Source organism: Solanum lycopersicum, chromosome 9 (genome assembly GCF_036512215.1).
Source record: "Solanum lycopersicum chromosome 9, SLM_r2.1".
Taxonomy (NCBI): domain Eukaryota; kingdom Viridiplantae; phylum Streptophyta; class Magnoliopsida; order Solanales; family Solanaceae; genus Solanum; species Solanum lycopersicum.
This window is the reverse complement of record NC_090808.1, coordinates 68,266,452-68,285,174: the sequence shown is the minus strand read 5'-3', so window position 1 is coordinate 68,285,174 and position 18,723 is coordinate 68,266,452. Positions and strand designations below refer to the sequence as shown.

Sequence of the window (18,723 nt, the reverse complement as noted above, 5' to 3'; positions counted from 1 at the left end):
AAATCATATCAACTTTTATTATATTAGTATAAATGGTTGTGTAAAATTAAAAAAATAGTCAATTATAATTAAATAAAAGAAATATATGTCTAAAAGCATATTATATTCCATATTCATTGATTTAATGTAAATATATATTGAAGATATAAGTTTTCTCATATATATATTTTTTAAGTTTCAAGTCAAATATAACTTTATATTACACGAATATAATGGACGAAATCAAAAAATTTATTAAATATAAATAAATAAATACCGACAAAGAAATCTAATGAATACAAATATATAATATATAATAATTTTAATCTTATATAATAAAAACAACACAACATCATTTTTTCCATTGATCATGAATACCAAATACACTAGGATATATTCCTTTGGAACAAAGATTTATTGGAGAGGCATAGTTAAAAGCACACTAGACAAAATTACATAAATTAGCACTTACACCACACACTGAAGGAAATAAGTTTTCATGACGAATTTAAAATTTAAATTCAGTGAATTCAGAATAAAATTCACGACTTCACACATTCACTAGACTTATTCTAAATTCGCCTTTAACATTAATCGTTCTTATTTTTTCTTGGTCAAGGAGACAGTAACATTTATAAACTCAGTATCCTCTTTAGCCATACACTTGGAGACAATCTCTTCATACTTTTGGAAGACTAAATCAATCAATTTTGGATCAAATTGGCTCAGAAGCAAAGGCTCAGCCACAGCTCTCATGCACTTTGACACATTGTAACCATCATTATTAATATTTTCAATATTATTAGAAGCATTATTCCAATGAACTCTTGTAGTTTCCAATTTATTTATAGTGAATGAACCTTCTTTATCAACTACATATTTCACTTCTCCTTGTGATGGTGTATATTGAGGAATATTAAATGAATCCACTTTCTCTTCTTCAATCAATCCCTGCATTAATTCATAAAGAATTTTTACATCATCAGAATAATTCATTCGCGGTTAAGAATAAGTACTTGTTATTATATATCAACTTAATAAGATAGATAAACGTATACGCACATAACTTACCTCTAAAACCAATTCATTAAGAGCCATGGATAAAAGCTCCCAAATATAACAACATTCTTTGCTAAAAGGATCTTCACTTTCTCTTCCTAAAAATGTTAATACCATTTTTCCACCTTTCATCAATTCTTCCGAACGATATTTCAAAAAAATTGAAAAATCTTTTTCATATTGCTTGTAATATGCTTTTATAACACTTGGTGGACTTGTACTTGCCATGTAAATATTCCCCTTGTTCTTTTCAATTAAATTAGGAACCTAATAATACACAAAATCAATTTTTTTTTTAGATAGAAGATATATATAATAATTTATATCACAATGCAACTTAATTAGTATAAAATTAACTTACTTGAGATAGCCACATAAGACTATAAGATGAGTGAACAAAATGCAAACTTTTTGATGGAAAAAGTCTAGAATAAAATGAACCAGCCACACCACTAAAAAAACATGGACCAAGTTCTTCTCCAATTTGTTTTTTCAAATTTTGTTCAAATTCCCCTAACGATCGAAAAATCGCGTTAAAATCATTTCCAGGGAGATCATTGAAGTGAAAATAAAACTCTGGTGATTGTAGATCGTGTTTTTTTCGTTCTTTTTCAATGACCTTAACAAGTTCTGATACCACTAAAAAAGTGTTCGCTCCAGAAGAACAACCCAAATCAGCAATGTATAATGTTTCTGGGAATAGGTTACAATAGAGATCACTTATGGCTTGATCTCTTATTGGCTTTGTCATGAGAATCACCTTTTTCTGTTCATAAAAGAATAAATATTATAAGGAAATATATATTATAATTCAAAATTTAATTAACTTTCACATAATATCGATAAGAGTAGTTTTTATTTTTATTTTTAATATATATCATGTTATCTAAAAGATAAGGGAAAATACACAAGTATTCTCTCAACCTATGCCCAAAATTTCAGAAACACACTTATACTATACTAAGATCCTATTACACCCCTAAACTTATTTTATAAGTAATTTTCTATCCCTTTTTGGCTTACGTGATAGTAACTTGAAAAAAAAAAGTCAACAACGTTGGACCCACAAGATAGTGTCACGTAGGCTGAAAAGGGGTAGAAAATTATTAATAAAATAAGTTCAGGGGGGTAATAGGATCTTAATATAGTATAAATGTGTCTCTGAGATTTCGGACATAGTTTGAGGGGGTACTTGTGCAATATCCCAAAAGATAATTATAAGTCATGTTGGCTAAATTTGGAAAAAAAGCCTGAAATATATTTGAACTTTGACTGAAATTGTTGTTATGATATTGAACTTTGAAAAGGATCTTTTACCCCTCTGCACTATTTCATAGTGTATTTTAAAGGTATATATATGTCCACGTGGACATCATAAATATTGCATCATTATAAATATTAATGTTTCCACGTGGGCACGTATATATACTATTAAGATACACTATTGAATTGTGGAGAAGGGGTGGGGGGGGGAGGGGGTAAAAGGTCATCCATAAAGTTTGGTATCGTAACAATAATTTCAGTCAAAGTGAAAATATTTTTCAGACCCTTACTTATAAAGAATGTTATCTTGTATTTTTTATCCTCCAAAATTATATATTTTTGAAAACCTGATATATACATGTACAAGTTTAAGCCTAAAGGTTGATCCAATATTTAAAGTTTTCGATATCTAAATCTTACGACAACCTCAATATATATATAATTATATGTTTAGTACCTGAACCAAGGAATTATTTGCATAGCTAATGTCTCCATTTCCTCCATTCATGTGAAGAACTTCAACAACCTTCATTTCTACTTTGTAATTATTATTTTTCCTCCTTGATTTTTTTTTTAATGTGTTATATTACTCTTTGCTTGATAAAATCTAAATAATGTATCACCTATTTATAAGAGGATCATAGTGTAGTGTGAACTATATTGGACAATTACAATATTGTCCTTGATAGAGATGACTCAATGCATAAATAAGTGGTCCAAAATAAAACTTTGCTTAAAATCTTTTATTGGTGTACTGCTTCGGAATTTGTGTCTTCTCCGCCCTCCAACACATCTCACGTAGGGTTCATTCGCACGGTCGCCCAACACCAAATTCCTACCCGACTCACAGTAATCTGATCTTTTTAATATAATAAAAATAATTTTTAATGGTAAATTATATTAATAAAAAATGTTAAAGCTTTTATCAACATTTGTTAACATTGAATTCACTATTGCCATAAGTTTTAAAGATATTTACAAAAAGTGTAATTGCTGCTAAAAATATATATTTTAACGTATCAAACATTAAAAAAAACTTTTTATTTTTGTAAGAAATGTTTTTAATGAAAAACACACGCTAAAACTCATACACTGTCTGTAGTTGTTAATTAGTAATATGATTCATTAAAATTAAAAACTTGTTTTTCTTTTTCTTTTAATATACGTAACAAAACGTTGACTTATCAAAACATAGAGAACGCGGTTAGTGATGAATATGATGAATATTGTATAAGTTTCTTCGATTTGAATCAGGTTTAAAGCGTGAAATATATTTATATTATTCTAACTTTTAAATAAGTTTTTTTTATGATAGCACGATGATCCATGAACGACGTAGGATTTTTAAAATTAACAAAATATCATTATAAATATCGAATATAAAATAAATTAAAATCAATTGAAACAAACAAATTCATTTTTTCTATGATTATAATAAAATCTTATAATTAAAAAAAAATATCTTCCCCCATATATTTTAATTTATTTATCTTACTCTAACTTGACTAGTTGCATTATTAATTGTCAACATTAAAAACTCCGACTCTTGATTTTAGCACTTATAAAAAAACATTGACCTCGTGAGACATGGTGATTATGACAAGTATGTAAGACAAAGAAATACCAAACTTACTTTTGTTTCTTTGTTCATTTTATATAAATAAATAAATATTATAATAAGAGAAAATGATTCATAATATATTTGAATTGATCGAAATTGCACGAAACAATTTTTAATTTTGACCATGACCTATTACTTTACGTACAATTTAATAATATATTTTGAAAGATATATATATTTACGTAGATAAGTTACTATGTATAATAATGTAATATTTATCATGTCCACGTGGATATATATATGCTTTTAAAACATATTATTAAATAATAGAGGGGTAAAAGATCCTTTCAAAATTTGGAATTGTTTCAATAAATTTGGTTAAAATTTAAATATATTTTAAACTTTTTTCGTGTATAGTAACTACCAACATAGTAAACATATATATATATATATATATATATATATATATATATATAGTGTACAATATAATTAATTATGTCATCAAAAAATGAAATTGTCAAAAATCAAAGATATGTTATTTCATTGGAAAATCAATCTTTCAGTATGAAAAATTCGTAAATGATCATCTAAAATAAGATTTTTATTACGAAGTCTTCATTAAAAGCTCGATATTGATATCAAATAATATCATATTTTGTATCATCAAATATGTGTTTTTTGTGGAGGTAAAATACTCCATTAAATTGTTGAAAATATATGGATGAATAATGTGATTTTCAATGCATCACAATATTGATATGGATATAATTTATATATAATATTATATTTATATGGCTATAAAAAATTGATCAGATATAATAATAATATGGATTTTATGATTAATTATTATGACCTACCCTGCATATAAAAGATAAAAGGTATAACAATCATTTATTACAATCCAAAAATCACGAGTCATGATAACACCCATGTCCTTTGATTTATGCATTATTTTCCTTGGTCTTTTTTTAAACTTTTTATATTATATATAAATAAAAGTAGTACCTTAATTAATTAGATTGTTTGAATCATTCAATTTGCATCATCTTTACATAATTTATCATACGTTAAAGAGTGATGTCAATATAGTTGCAATTATTTTTACATGTCAGCATTAATATATATATATATATATATATAAAGTCAATATTACAGACATTGTTATTATTATTATTATGGTAATTCTTTTTAGAAATCCTGGGATTATCAACAACGGCAATAACCTTGGTCGAGTGAAAATTCGGTGATGAGCACTTTAAATGCAATAATGATTAGGATAACTATATACATCATATTTGACTCAGAAGACGTTGAGAGGAGATTGATCCGAAACCATCTGTGTAATCTAAAAATGTGACCACACATCACCATATGAGGTCACATTCACCATTGTGCAATATTATTCACGACTGAAATTCTTTTATTTTTTTATTTTCTCAATTATTGTGATTCATAATCTAATATATATCAAACAAAAGTACATTGTGTAGGCTGTAGAGATTGTGATTTGTGAAAGAGAGTATTGATAAATTTTTAAGTGATAGAAAAAATAAATTGTAATTACATAAAATATGATTTTATTAATAACAAATATTGTGGGGATAAATTTGTTTATTCCTTGATTTTGCTTTTCTCTTAAGAGTTTTTCATGATTCGAGAGTTATTAGTGTCGTATTTCTAAGATGATTTAAATTTTCAGTGATTCGAGGACCTCTAGTGACATATTTCTAGAACTAGGAACATTTGGACTTGATCTCATGAAAAAAATTGTGAATCTCTTCTTGAAGTATTTGATTCTCAAGAAGAACATGAAATATTTTGATATATTTTGATTTCTTTGAGATTATTCTATGAATTTATTGTAACGACCCGCTAGGTCGTTTTGAAAACTAGGACTAGTTTGACTCCTTTTGAAAATTTAAAGGGGTATTTTAAACTATTTAATAACTATGAGTATTAGAATTGAATAGTTAATGAGTCACATTCCTAATTAATAGTTACCACTTAACCCATGTATGAAAGTAAATAAGTAAAAGAATAATAATAATGATAATATAAAATAAAACCAAGACGTGATATTAGGTCGAGGAGTACAAACTGCTGCTGGGTTACGGTGATTTCCTGGTAAGCACTCCAATTTCATCACTTGTATATGTAATTTGTGCAATGCATCTGAAGGGGGTATAGTAATATTTTATTTTAGTTTATTAGAAGGTGATTCAAGTTTTTGTTTTATTATGAAACTGTTATCACGAAGGGTCGGTTATGATAGGTTTGAAGAAATTTGTTGAATTAAATAGTGATACTAGATGAGTGACTGATTTCTTTTGAGGTTTATTTAATGTGACAAATTTTTGGTGAGTCACAGTAAAACGTGGTGATTCTTGGGATTGAAAAAGAAAAAGAGGATGAAATACAACAAGTTATAATATTGTTGGGTTAAAGTAGAAAAAAAAAACGTTTATGTTAACTAAGGAAAATCATTAAATAATGATAAAGTGTAGTATAGGGAATTGAGTGATCATTGGCACCAATTGTCTGCATGAGTGGAATCTGCATAGTTCCATTTAAGTATTATTTTGTTATTTTTGTGGGTAAAGTTGCTTATAATAATTAAGTATTAGCTTAAAACTTGAGAGTTTTCTTATAGTATTACTCATAAGGTTAAGATATGGGTATAGTTAGCAAAGTGTTTTATGGGTATCGTATTATAGAACACGAATGTTATTGGATTCATGATATGAGGGGAATTAAGGCTTAAATTTAAGTTTGAAATTTTATAATTTTCGCTTAACATTAGAGTTAGGAGTTTGGTTATAGATTGACGTGAGTTTGAATTTAGGCTAGACCTATAGTAATACGTGTATCTATGAACTCACTTGTTTGCGGATATTACACATTTGATAGATTGAGAACGTTCCAAACCTTTGCAAAAAGGAGGAAAATTTTTGAAGATTCGTGGAAGGAGGTTCGACATTTAAGGTATGTTAAGGCTTTTAGACTTGTTGAAGGACGTTTTCCTAATTAAAGATTAAAAAATGAAAATAGACAAAGGAGTAAGGGCAAAAGATGGGGTCTCGTATCAATGGTGTGACGGACATTGGTACGAGTACCGGTGTTATAAAAAGGAAAATTTCTACTATAGAATGTGGATTTTTCTTTTTTTTTTTTGAGAATGCCAAAGCATATGGGCATTAGCTGATATATTATTGACTTGAAATCTTTGTGTGATTGTGTTTTCTTTATTACATCCGTATAGTTCTGATAATTGAGGTGGTTATGAATTATGTTGATATTGATTGAGTGAGATGCATCATTATCCCCTTATATTAAAATGATATTGTATACATGCATTGACATGAGATTGAGTATAAGTTGGGCACGTGGAGATCGTCCGTGCTGGGGATGGTGAGATGTTAAGATTGTAATTTGGGCACGTGGAAACCGTCCGTGCGGAAAATTGTTTGATATTATGATAGTGCGTTGAGATCGTCCGCACAGACACGTGGAGATCGTCCGTGTCGGTATATGGACCTCGCGAGTCCCCCATGGGTCATGAACTCTCGATGTATTTCCGAGGAGTATCATGTATATACGGTTGAGTGAGTACTGGGTATTCTGGGCCATATCATTACATGGCATCATATTGCATTGCATTTCATCCCATCATTCATTCTTGATGACTATATGTTTCGTTTGGTGTTTGGAAAATATTAAATGTTGATTTCCTTTATTGATGAAACTTAAATAGTAAGTGTAATATATATATATATACTTGTACAATCTAAGAATTTATTTTCTTATATAACTCCCGTCACTACTTCTTCATTGTCGGTCAATGAGACATACTGGGTACACGTGGTTTCGTACTCATACTACGCTTGTTGCACTCTTTGTGGTGCAGATTCGATTCCAAGTAGGAGCACATCTCGAGGAGCAGTTTGAGTCCGAGTTTGGAGTGTCTTGGAGTTGTGGTGAGCTGCTTGGTTGTTCCGTGGCCCACACCTCCCTCTATCTTTTACTTATTCTGTTATTCAGTATTCAGACAGGATATCCCTAATGTTAGATTTGCCTTTTTAGTTTCAGACTTGCATCGTATTTTAGAAGCTCTTGTACTCATGACACCATTTCTTGGGTAGTATTTTTTTTTCCAGTTTTCCGCATTCGTACTTATAAGAACTCAGTGTTGGAGATTTGGAAATTGTTGTCTTTTCACTTCTTGTTAGTTAAGTTTGTTAAAATATGTTGGTTGGCTTACCTATTGGTTGGGAATATAGGTGCCATCACGACTCGTGATTTTGGGTCGTGACATTTATGGAATTTTCTAAAAATTTTATCTTTATAAATATCCAAGAGTTTATTTGATCTATATAATTTTAAGGTCGTTAGTGGCATATTTTTCGAGCTAGGGCCATTAGAACTTGATTCCATAATTCAAAGGTCATTAATTAGGATTTAGGATGATATGGACTTCCCTAAGATTTATTTGATCTCCTTTGTGAATATTTCATGAAATGGGCAAATTACAAAAATCACATATTTTAAAGGCAAAATTACAATCCATCCCCTAAAAGTTTATGATTACAAAAATCCTCAAAACGGATATAATATAAGTGTTGATACATTAATCTAATGCACGAGAGACATTAATTTGATATGCGAGATACACTTATCTGATTTGCGAGATACACTAACTTGATGCGCGAGGTACATTTTATACGAGATCCATTAATTTGATGCGCGAAATACATTAATGTGATGCGCGAAACTGAGAAATTTTAGAAATTTATAAAAACTTATAGGGAATAAAGGTAATAAGTAAACTAAAAGGGTAACATTTCCGTAATTATAACTACTTTTTGAATTAAGGATATATATATATATATATATATATATATCAAGCTATTCAAAAGATAATTACAAGTTATGTTTCAAAATCTTAAAGAATACAGTCGTGTGTCGAGTTATTCAAAAGCTATATATTTTTTGAGGATCCGACGTATATAACCCTAAAGACGAATTCAAAATTTGAAGTTTTCTACGACGTATTATAACGACTCTAAGTGGATGTACAAAAAAATTGGATTGACAATCAAATATTTGCAATTATTTATTGAATAGTTTTACGCAAACACACTATATGAATAAAAACTATTAAATTCTTGTGAACCCACACTTTACTCTCCGAAACAAATCCAAAAACACCACTAGTACACAATACACCATAAATTAATTAGCACTTCGACAACATATTGAAGTACAACCTAAGTAAAAACAAAATAACATCGATGGACAGGAGCGAATCGAAAATAACTTGAATTGATAAATCAACTGAACTGATAAACTTCATGAATTGAATCGAAAATAAGTGCAAACCCTTAGTTTTTTCTTGTCATGGAGACAGTAACATTTATAAACTCAGTTTTCTCTTTAGACATCCAATCAGAAATAATCTCTTCATATTTTTGGAAGACTAAATCCATTAATTTTGGATCAAATTGGCTCACAAGCAAAGGCTCAGCCACAGCTCTTATGGCCCTTGACAAATTGTAACCACCATTATAAATAATATTATTCTCATTATTATTATTATTAGAAGCATAATTCCAATGGACTCTTGTAGTTTCCAATTTATTAATAATGAATGAGCCTTCTTTATCAACTAAGTACTTCACTTCTGCTGGTGATGCTGTATAATTAGGAATGTTAAATAAATCCACTTTCTCTTCTTCTATTAATCCCTGCATTAATAAATATATAAAGTTACAAAATCGATATTATATATCTTTAGTTCATATTATCTGTCTTTTGAAATATTCGTATTACATTTAAGAATGATATTCAATAATTTTAATGTAAAGAATATTTTTCCAATTTTTTCTATCCTTATATTACTTAGTTTATTACATGATAATATCATTTTTAACTCTTTTGTGAAAATAATTTCATTATTATTAGCTCGTTTGTTTATGCTATAGCAAATAATATATCTTATTTTTAATTGCTTTCTTAATTTATGTATACCTATTTAATCATCAAATATTATCACATAAAATAAAAATTAATCATCAAAGAATGTACCTCAATAACCAATTCATTAAGGGCCATTCCTAGAAGCTCCCAAATATAACAACATTCTTTGCTAAAAGGATCTTCACTTTCTCTTCCTAAAAATGTTAATACCATTTTCCCACCTTTTATCAATTCTTCTGAACGATATTTCAGAAAATTTGAAAAATCTTTTTCGTATTGCTTGTAATATGCTTTTATAACACTTGGTGGACTTGTACTTGCCATGTAAATATTGCCCTTGTTCTTCTCAATTAAATTAGGAACCTGATACATAGATAAAAATAATAAATAAATAAATTATAAGAATATACAACAACAATAATAACATATTCAGTGAAACGTTGAAATCCCACTAAGTGGGATCTGAGAGGGTAAAATGTACACAAACTTTATCACGATCTTGTGGTGGTAGATATGTCTCAAAATAGAAGAATATAATAATTTGAAAACTAAGTAATTAATGTTACGAATAAAATATGGAAAAAAAAAACAGTTTTTGCTCTTGATACTTATAAGTAAAAGTGAATATATATTTTTAATATAGTTGACAAGTAAAAGTAAACGAAAGGGATAGAAAACTACCTGAGATAGCCAATGAAGACTATAAGAGGAGTGAACAAAATGCAAACTCTTTGAAGGAAAAAGTCTAGAATAAAATGAGCCAGCCACACCACTAAAATAGCATGGACCAAATCCTTCTCCAAATTGCTTTCTCAAATCATGTTCAAATTCTCCCAATGATTGAAAAATAGTGTTAAAATCATTACTAGGAAGATCATTGAAGAGATAATGAAACTCTGGTGATTGAAATCCGTGCTTTTTTCGTTCTTTCTCGATGATTTTAACAAGCTCTGATACCACCAATAAAGTATTCGATCCAGAGGAACAACCCAAATCAGCAATGCATAATTTTTTTGGGAATAGGCTACAGTAGAGATCACTCATGGCTTGTTCTATTATTGGTTTTGTCATGAGAATGGCCTTTCTCTGTTCATTAAAAAAAAATATTATTTCAATTAACATTTCATGAAATTTTTATCAAGCGATATAATATAGTTATCGAATATATATTTAATCCTTAAAAAAACTATAGAGTTTTTTAAATTTTGACACATGTACAACTAGAAATGAATCTAGAATTTAAAGTTTGTATGAATTTTTATAGTACTCTCAAGTTAATACATATTTAGGGGATCGAGACAAAAAGTATTGATTCGAATCACTTAAAATGTAATTAATCATGATTAAATTATATATATCTATATATATATAGAGAGAGAGAGAGTAGGTAATTATTCTATTCATTGAATAATTAATATTTATATTTACCTGAAGCAAAGAATTGTTTGCATAGCTAATGTCTCCAATTCCTCCATTCATGTGAAGAACTTCAACAAGCTTCATATTTATTTATTTTTCTCTTGATTGATCTTTTTTTTTTCTTTTTAAATGTGAGAAATCACTTTTTGTTTGATTTAGTCTATATAAATTTGTCACCTATTTATAGAGAAAAAAAATAGGAATATGTGGTTCAATATTAAAGTTTGATATCGAAGTTGATAAACTTTTAGTTTTATGCTTCTGGTGTTTTTTTAAAAAAACCAATAATATACTAAATTATATACTTTTTCCTATGATAATATTGATTTTTATGTAAATTTTAATAAACTAACATATGAGCATTTATGTGCTAACAGAAACACTAAACACACACACACATATATTGAGAATTTGAACCCATCTATTTTATCATTTTAACCCATTAAAAATTGGATTAATATAAGCTTAAAATTAACCCATAAATGTTTTTATTAAAAAATTAATCTTTTATTGACACGTTATGTATGATCATAATAAGAAAAAAGTTATTAGATATATAATTAAAAATTCCTACATTAATTATGAGAAATTAAAACATCATACAATATTAATATGTGAATATTCTATTTTCTGGAAATTAAATTCTCTTTACCCCATAGTATGACTTTATGAGAAATTAAATTTAAGGTCTTATATTTGGTGAGCATTAACTTTTATCATTTATTATGTCTGCAATGTTTATTCTTTTTTAAACGTGCTCATAATAATTTTCTCACATATTTGCAATCTGCACCCTTAATTTATACACTGTTATAATCTCGGGATAAAGGTCTGAAAAATATCTCAGTTTTGATTGAATTTATTGTTGCAATACCAAATTTTCATGAGTACGTATTACTTCCTCTGAACTATTTAATAGTGATCTTTTATTGTCTGAACTATTTAATAGAGTGTTTTAAAGATATATATGTATCTACACGGACGCGTCACTATTTACAATTTTGCATTATTTTTTTATGTCTATGTGGGTAAATATATATATATGTTTTTTTTAGAATATGGTATTCAGTAGTCTAGGGACGGTAATAGGTCCTCATAAAAGTTTAGTATCACAACAAAAGAAAATTCGATCAAAATTAGAGCATTTTTCAAATCTTTATCCCTATAATATATATATATATATCTTATTCTATATATTTTTCACTATTAGTCTATTTATTGTGGTTCGCCTACATATTTTTCGTGGTCTATATCATGCCTTGGTTTTCTTTTTTCAAGCAACCCTAGAACCAAAAGTAATAGGATTTGATTCTCATAATAATAAAATAAAATCTGTCAAAATATTTTTTATTAATTCTCATAAAATCATAAAATCTCCATTCTATAACCGATAAAAGGTGAAATTACAAGCAAAATTTCTCAAATGATTTAAAATAAATTAATTCTTGATATGAATATTTAAATTCTAGTTAACTACCCTTTTATTTGGTCATAAAATTAAAGCTTGAAAATTTAAATTTTTAAAATTATAATTTTTGAAACTTAAAAGTTACGTTAAGTTCTATCTTGTATGATGTATCAAAGCATTAATTCATGACCCATGGTTTATTGGCTCTCAATATCTCACAAGTCATAATAGACAATTAATACCTAAATTCTATCATGTCGATACATCTATAATTATATACACTCGCAAAATTTATTTACCATTTCATAAGTTAATTTCTCATATAGTCATTAAATAAATAATTTTTATTATAAAAAAGATATTATTTGATGATACAAATATTACCTTAATTAATAATAATTATCTCAGAAAATTACTGAAATTTATTTTATAACAAAAAAAATCATTCAATTATAACGATTTCGGTTACAAAATCATTCAACCATTTATGGTTGACAAAAGTTTCCACACAAAAGGTAAACAATTAACACATCAAGTAATGTAAGTTATATAATTTTATTTTATAATACAAATATCGCTATCGTCTAAATTCCTTGTCTCGATACTCAAGATTTAAAATCGAAATTTTTGATGAAGGGTGAAACACTTTCACCACTACGCCACAATCTATCTTAGATTCTTCCAATATACATCACAATATACATGTGCGTGGTCTAAATGAGCCAAGCAAACAACCACCTTGAAATTGTACTATACCAAACAACAACCTTAGTGCATTAATTGTTGAACATCGTAATGAGACATATATATGATTATTTATAATATCAATGTATTTATCGATCTTTGTCCTACTACTTTATCAAAGTCAAACGATTGTTGACCACCAGATCCTATAAAAAATAGCATAACTCAAATATTTGATAAGTTCAATTACTTTAAAGGAAGGTATCTCATAAAAATTGAAAAGACATTAAAACGTAAACAACATTCTTGTCCATAACATAACAAGTAACATACTTAAGAACAAAAATATATAGTAAATAATCATTTTTTTTATACTAAACTATATAAAAAAATGTTTTAAAAAATGACGTAGACGCCAAATTACTAGGATCCTACAATAGCTTTTTAACAACAACAAAAAAAAAGAGTAAGCATTAATAAAACAAATACTAGAAGGAAAAAAGAAAAAAATAAAGGAGTAATAATTAGTTATATGATAAATTTAGTAAAGGATTAAACTGCAATTACATGTTAAAATATGCCCTACAATGTTAGGGTATAGTATTACAATATTATAAAAAAAACCCTAACTCTCATATATTTAGATGGTAAATTGAACACAAAATTTTGAAAATAATGGAGTGAGAATAGTACCTTAATTATGTAACAAGAATAATAAAAAAGAACTAGACTACGACAATAACATATTCAGTGAAATCACACGAGTGTAATTCAGATTGAGTCATATGTGTACACGAACTAATACCTATTTTATAAGAGTAAAAAAATTATTTCCAATCGACCCTCATCTCTTAAATAGAACATATTAAAATAAATAGAAAAAATAGAAAATACCAGTAACAACAATAAATAATGCAATATTACATTTCTATCGATATCAAGTAGGTAAAGAAAAAACAAATTTTGATTAGCGATCTTTTATATATTAAAAAAAAAAGGTGAAATTATGAAAACTCTTTTTAAGTTAAAAAATATAATAAGGTTACTTGTGAGATAACTCTTAATAACTTCAATTTTTTTTATGGTATAGTAACAAATTACCATGCTAATATTCTTGTAACCATTAATGAATGGCGCAGCTTTAATTGTTTGGGTAAAAATTAGCAAAAAAATAAATATGATCAAACGTTTACTAATTAATTCAAGATATATTAGTAAAAACATCTTCACGTATAATATGTATTAAAAATTTGCTTATAATAATTTCCGAATAAATTTGTAAAGAAAGATTCATTAGGGTTAGAGGCATTGTTTTACTAATACATCACAAAATATTGGACATATTAAAATTTAATTAGAAAACGCTGAAAATGAAATCATACATTTTTTTAATTTATAGAAAACGATTTATATATTCTAAAAGTAGCACCTATGAGCATAATTTGAATTGATAGGATACTTCAATAACAAATATCAAACATCAAATAAGAAAAAAAAATAAAAATAAATTATAAAGCGCACACATCCTATATGTAAATTTTTCGAATACGAATTCAAATTACATCAAACTCTAACATAGATATCGAACGTCAAATTTTTATTTTTTTAAAAATAAAAACAGCACAACAACCATTTTTTCTATTAAATTAATAACAAAGATAAGTGGTACACAATTTTTTATTTTATTTTAGAGATAAAAATCTAAAAACACCACTAGTCCACAACCAACATAAATTAGCACTTCCCTATGAAGTGCACAAAAAAAGAGGGGGAAAGGAACAAATTCCAAATTTAAAGTTAAAAATAACTTTATTATACATATATTATTTAAATTCATTAATTAAACTCTAGATCCGACTTCGATAATAAAAAGCTAATATCCTTAGTTGTTTTCTTTGGTCAAAGATACAGTAACATTTACAAACTCAGCTTTCTCTTTAGCCATGCAATCGGAAATAATCTTTTCATATTTTTGAAACACTAAATCCATCAATTTTGGACCAAATTGATTTATAAGTAAAGGCTCAGCCACAGCTCTCATACATCTTGTCATTTTGTAGCCACCATTGTTACTTTCATAAGAAGAATTATTCCAATTAACTCTTGTAGTTTCCAATCTATTAATAGTAAATGAACCTTCTTTCTCAACTATGTACTTCACTTCTCTTGGTGATGGTGTATAATTAGGAACATCAAATGAATCCACTTTATCTTCTTCTATTAATCCCTACAATGTATAATATAATTATAAAGATTATGAAAAATGGTACTATACACGTCTGGTTCATATTATCTGTCTTTTAAGACTTTGTATATGATATTTTAAAAAAAAAATATGCAATATAATTTTACATAAAAATATTGTCCAAATACTAACATGTATATATTTATATGTATTCGTAGTGTAATTATATCGTTTTTTTATGTTATATAAGATAATATGTATTATTATTAAGATTTTAAATCTTATATTTTAAGGAGATTTATCTCATGATAAAGGAGCAATAACTTTCTATGTTTAGGCACTCTTTGAAGTTATTCATTAGTGTCATTTTTCAATAGTGATAAAAATATATTGGTCTGACATATTTAAAGCTCACAAGTTTTTAAATATTTTTGGCGTTTAAATTACATTATTTTATATTAATTTTAAGAGCTTCCATTCTTTTTATATCTTTAATAACTTTTGAGATATAATTTTAGAATTGTACGTAAATGATACACCATTTGAACAACCTTCTCTCTTGTCAACAAATTACTTTTGACTATATGTATATTAAAATTATTTTTTTATTCTTATTTAATTATCAAACACCGTCATATAAAATAAAAAATAGAAAAAAACATTCATCAAAGAGCTTACCTCAAAAACCAATTCATTAAGGACCATTGCTAGAAGCTCCCAAATATAACAACAATATTCTTTGATAGAAAGATCTTCACTTTCTCTTCCTAAAAATGTTAACACCATTTTTCCACCTTTCATCAATTCCTCTGAACGATATTTCAAAAAATTTGAAAAATCATTTTCAAATTGCTTGTAATATGCTTTTATATAACTTTGTGGACTTGTACTTGTAATGTAAATATTTCCCTTGTTCTTTTCAATAAAATTAGGAACCTGATATATAGATAAATACAAACAAATAATATTAGAAAAAGACTTAATATAATATAATTAGTCAAATGTTTAATTAATCTTGGTAAAAAAAATGAAACTTCTTTCTAATCTAATTTTATATTCTTGAAGAAACATTGATATTGGTGCAAAGATGATTAGTCGAACACCCTTTAAAAAGAGACAACTCCAATCAATAACAAAATGTAAAATCATGGATATATAAAAAAATATTTTGATTTATTTCATGATTGAACTATTTAAATTTGTGTCACAACTTAATTAGCTCTAACTTATTTCCAATAGGGCAATTTTTTTTAGGAAGAACTTAATCCCCATTGAAAGGATTATATATATATAGTATGGATATGAATTAATCTGGTCAATAAATTTCAAATACGAATAATTTTAAAAAGGATTAAAAGAAAAGGAGTGATAATTTATATAGTAAACATACCTGAGATAGCCAATGAACACTATAAGAGGAGTGAACAAAATGCAAACTCTTTGAAGGAAAAAGTCTAGAATAAAATGAACCAGCCACACCACTAAAATAGCATGGACCAAATCCTTCTCCAAATTGCTTTCTCAAATCATGTTCAAATTCTCCCAATGATTGAAAAATAGTGTTAAAATCATTGCTAGGAAGATCATTGAAGAGATAATGAAACTCTGGTGATTGAAATCCGTGCTTTTTTCGTTCTTTCTCGATAATTTTAATAAGCTCTGATACCACTAGGAAAGAGTTCGCTCCAGAGGAACAGCCCAAATCAGCAATACATAAGTTTTTTGGGAAGAGGTTGCAATAGAGATCACTCATGGCTTGTTCTATTATTGGTTTTGTCATGACAATAACCTTTCTCTGTTCATTAAAAAAAAATAAAAATTACAAGCTATGTTGCATGTATTTTTTATTAATGAATATAATTATCCGCATGTTGGATCCTTCAAAAGCTATGCGATATTTTAAATTCTGGCACATATACAATTAGAGGTGGATTCAAAATTTGAAGTTTATGAATTCCTATTGTAATCTCGAACAAACTACAAGTAACTAAATAAGAATATAAGCTTTACTTAGTGATAATACGATGTAAACAAAATTTACACCTTCGAATTATTATTATTATTATTATTATTATTATTATTACCTGAACCAAAGAATTGTTTGCATAGCTAGTGTCTCCAATTCCTCCATTCATACGAAGAACTTCTACAACCTTCATATCTTTTTTTTTTCTTGATTGATATTTCTGTTTTTTTTTTGTTTTTTTTTAATGTGGAAAATGTATATAACCTATTTATAGAAAAAAAAAAAGTGGGAATGCAAGTTTCTCCATTGAACTTAATTATTTCCAATATTATCCCTCACATTTATGGATGGATCTATTTAGGGAAATTCTTTCAAAATAGCAAGACATTGGACACTCCCTCTTAAAAAAAAAATTAAAGAATGAAGTAGAGTTTTAGGTGTGTTCGGTATGAAGAAAACTGTTTTTTCATGGAAAAGATTTTCTTGAAAAACAAGTGAATTTCAAATTTATTTTCTCAAGTTTAGTTTGTAAGTAGAAAATATTTTTTAATGTTTGATTGGTGAACGAAAAATATTTTTTAAAGTATCTTTTATTTCTGATTTTATTAGACTAAAAATGCTCTTTGGGAAAATATTTTTGAACTATAAAGCAACCTCGATAATTAATTTAGGACTCCACCCCAACACCAAAATTAGGACAATAGCCCGAAGATCGTTCCAACATTTAAGGTCAACCAAACATGGAAAAATTAGAAAATATTTTCCATAAAAAATGTTTTGCTTAATTTTGGAAGGGAAATTAGTCATTTTCTTTAAATTTGAGGAAAATGAGTTGATTTGGAAAACATTATTCAAACATTTTAAGGCAACCAAACATGAAAAAATTAAAAAACAAAATGTTTTCCTGCATACCAAACATGTCATCTATAGGATAGTTCGCTTAATTATGAATAATAGCAAAATGTTAGGGGAAGAGGGAGGAGAAGTGGCGGTGAGATTTGGTAGAGAGAGGAGGGTGTATCATTTTGGATGATAAAAAGTACAAATACAAATTGATTTGTGTGAAAATGAATACATAATAAGAGGAGAGAGGCGAGCGAGATTGGGAGAGGCGAGTGAGATCGAGAGAGGGAGGGAGGAGAGAGGACTATACTTTGTATTTATTTTGCATTTATTCTTTATTTATTTTGTATCGATTGTATCGAAATACAATGATTGTATTTTAT

At 27.3% G+C, this 18,723-nt stretch overlaps 3 protein-coding genes and 1 long non-coding RNA gene across 4 annotated transcripts; 1 reads left to right on the top strand and 3 right to left on the bottom strand.

Annotated features, from left to right (window-relative positions):
- Positions 1-579: 579 nt before the first annotated feature.
- On the bottom strand, positions 580-2,833 carry SAMT (salicylic acid methyltransferase). The gene is made up of 4 exons (NM_001247880.1): positions 2,759-2,833; positions 1,400-1,804; positions 1,051-1,305; positions 580-930 (listed from the first exon to the last, which is right to left on the bottom strand). Exons 1-4 carry the CDS (start codon positions 2,831-2,833, stop codon positions 580-582), a joined length of 1,086 nt encoding a protein of 361 aa, NP_001234809.1.
- Positions 2,834-5,410: 2,577 nt separating this feature from the next.
- Positions 5,411-8,574, top strand: LOC112940710 (uncharacterized). Its single transcript, XR_011211428.1, has 3 exons — positions 5,411-5,986; positions 6,770-6,844; positions 7,767-8,574. It is a non-coding gene; the product is annotated as an uncharacterized lncRNA (long non-coding RNA).
- A 373-nt stretch (positions 8,575-8,947) lies between these two features.
- On the bottom strand, positions 8,948-11,410 carry LOC101256808 (S-adenosyl-L-methionine:benzoic acid/salicylic acid carboxyl methyltransferase 3-like). The gene is made up of 4 exons (XM_004247783.5): positions 11,264-11,410; positions 10,517-10,921; positions 9,944-10,198; positions 8,948-9,603 (listed from the first exon to the last, which is right to left on the bottom strand). Exons 1-4 carry the CDS (start codon positions 11,336-11,338, stop codon positions 9,241-9,243), a joined length of 1,098 nt encoding a protein of 365 aa, XP_004247831.1. The 5' UTR covers positions 11,339-11,410; the 3' UTR covers positions 8,948-9,240.
- Positions 11,411-15,009: 3,599 nt separating this feature from the next.
- LOC101257111 (S-adenosyl-L-methionine:benzoic acid/salicylic acid carboxyl methyltransferase 2-like) lies at positions 15,010-17,769 on the bottom strand. Its single transcript, XM_004247784.5, has 4 exons — positions 17,616-17,769; positions 16,922-17,326; positions 16,210-16,467; positions 15,010-15,573 (listed from the first exon to the last, which is right to left on the bottom strand). The coding sequence occupies exons 1-4, from the start codon at positions 17,688-17,690 to the stop codon at positions 15,229-15,231; spliced, it is 1,083 nt and encodes a 360-aa protein (XP_004247832.1). The 5' UTR covers positions 17,691-17,769; the 3' UTR covers positions 15,010-15,228.
- Between the last annotated feature and the right edge of the window lie 954 nt (positions 17,770-18,723).

Excerpts from the sequence above, each read along its gene's own strand:
- LOC101257111 (XM_004247784.5), bottom strand. The coding sequence starts at position 17,690 with ATGAAGGTTGTAGAAGTTCTTCGTATGAATGGAGGAATTGGAGACACT. Across the intron at positions 17,327-17,615 it reads CAAACAATTCTTTGGTTCAG|AGAAAGGTTATTGTCATGAC; the intron begins GTAATAATAATA and ends TTTAATGAACAG. Across the intron at positions 15,574-16,209 it reads TTAATGAATTGGTTTTTGAG|GGATTAATAGAAGAAGATAA; the intron begins GTAAGCTCTTTG and ends TATACATTGTAG.
- LOC101256808 (XM_004247783.5), bottom strand. The coding sequence starts at position 11,338 with ATGAAGCTTGTTGAAGTTCTTCACATGAATGGAGGAATTGGAGACATT. Across the intron at positions 10,199-10,516 it reads GTCTTCATTGGCTATCTCAG|GTTCCTAATTTAATTGAGAA; the intron begins GTAGTTTTCTAT and ends TCTATGTATCAG. Across the intron at positions 9,604-9,943 it reads TTAATGAATTGGTTATTGAG|GGATTAATAGAAGAAGAGAA; the intron begins GTACATTCTTTG and ends TTATTAATGCAG.
- SAMT (NM_001247880.1), bottom strand. The coding sequence starts at position 2,833 with ATGAAGGTTGTTGAAGTTCTTCACATGAATGGAGGAAATGGAGACATT. Across the intron at positions 1,805-2,758 it reads CAAATAATTCCTTGGTTCAG|AAAAAGGTGATTCTCATGAC; the intron begins GTACTAAACATA and ends TTTTATGAACAG. Across the intron at positions 1,306-1,399 it reads GTCTTATGTGGCTATCTCAA|GTTCCTAATTTAATTGAAAA; the intron begins GTAAGTTAATTT and ends GTGTATTATTAG.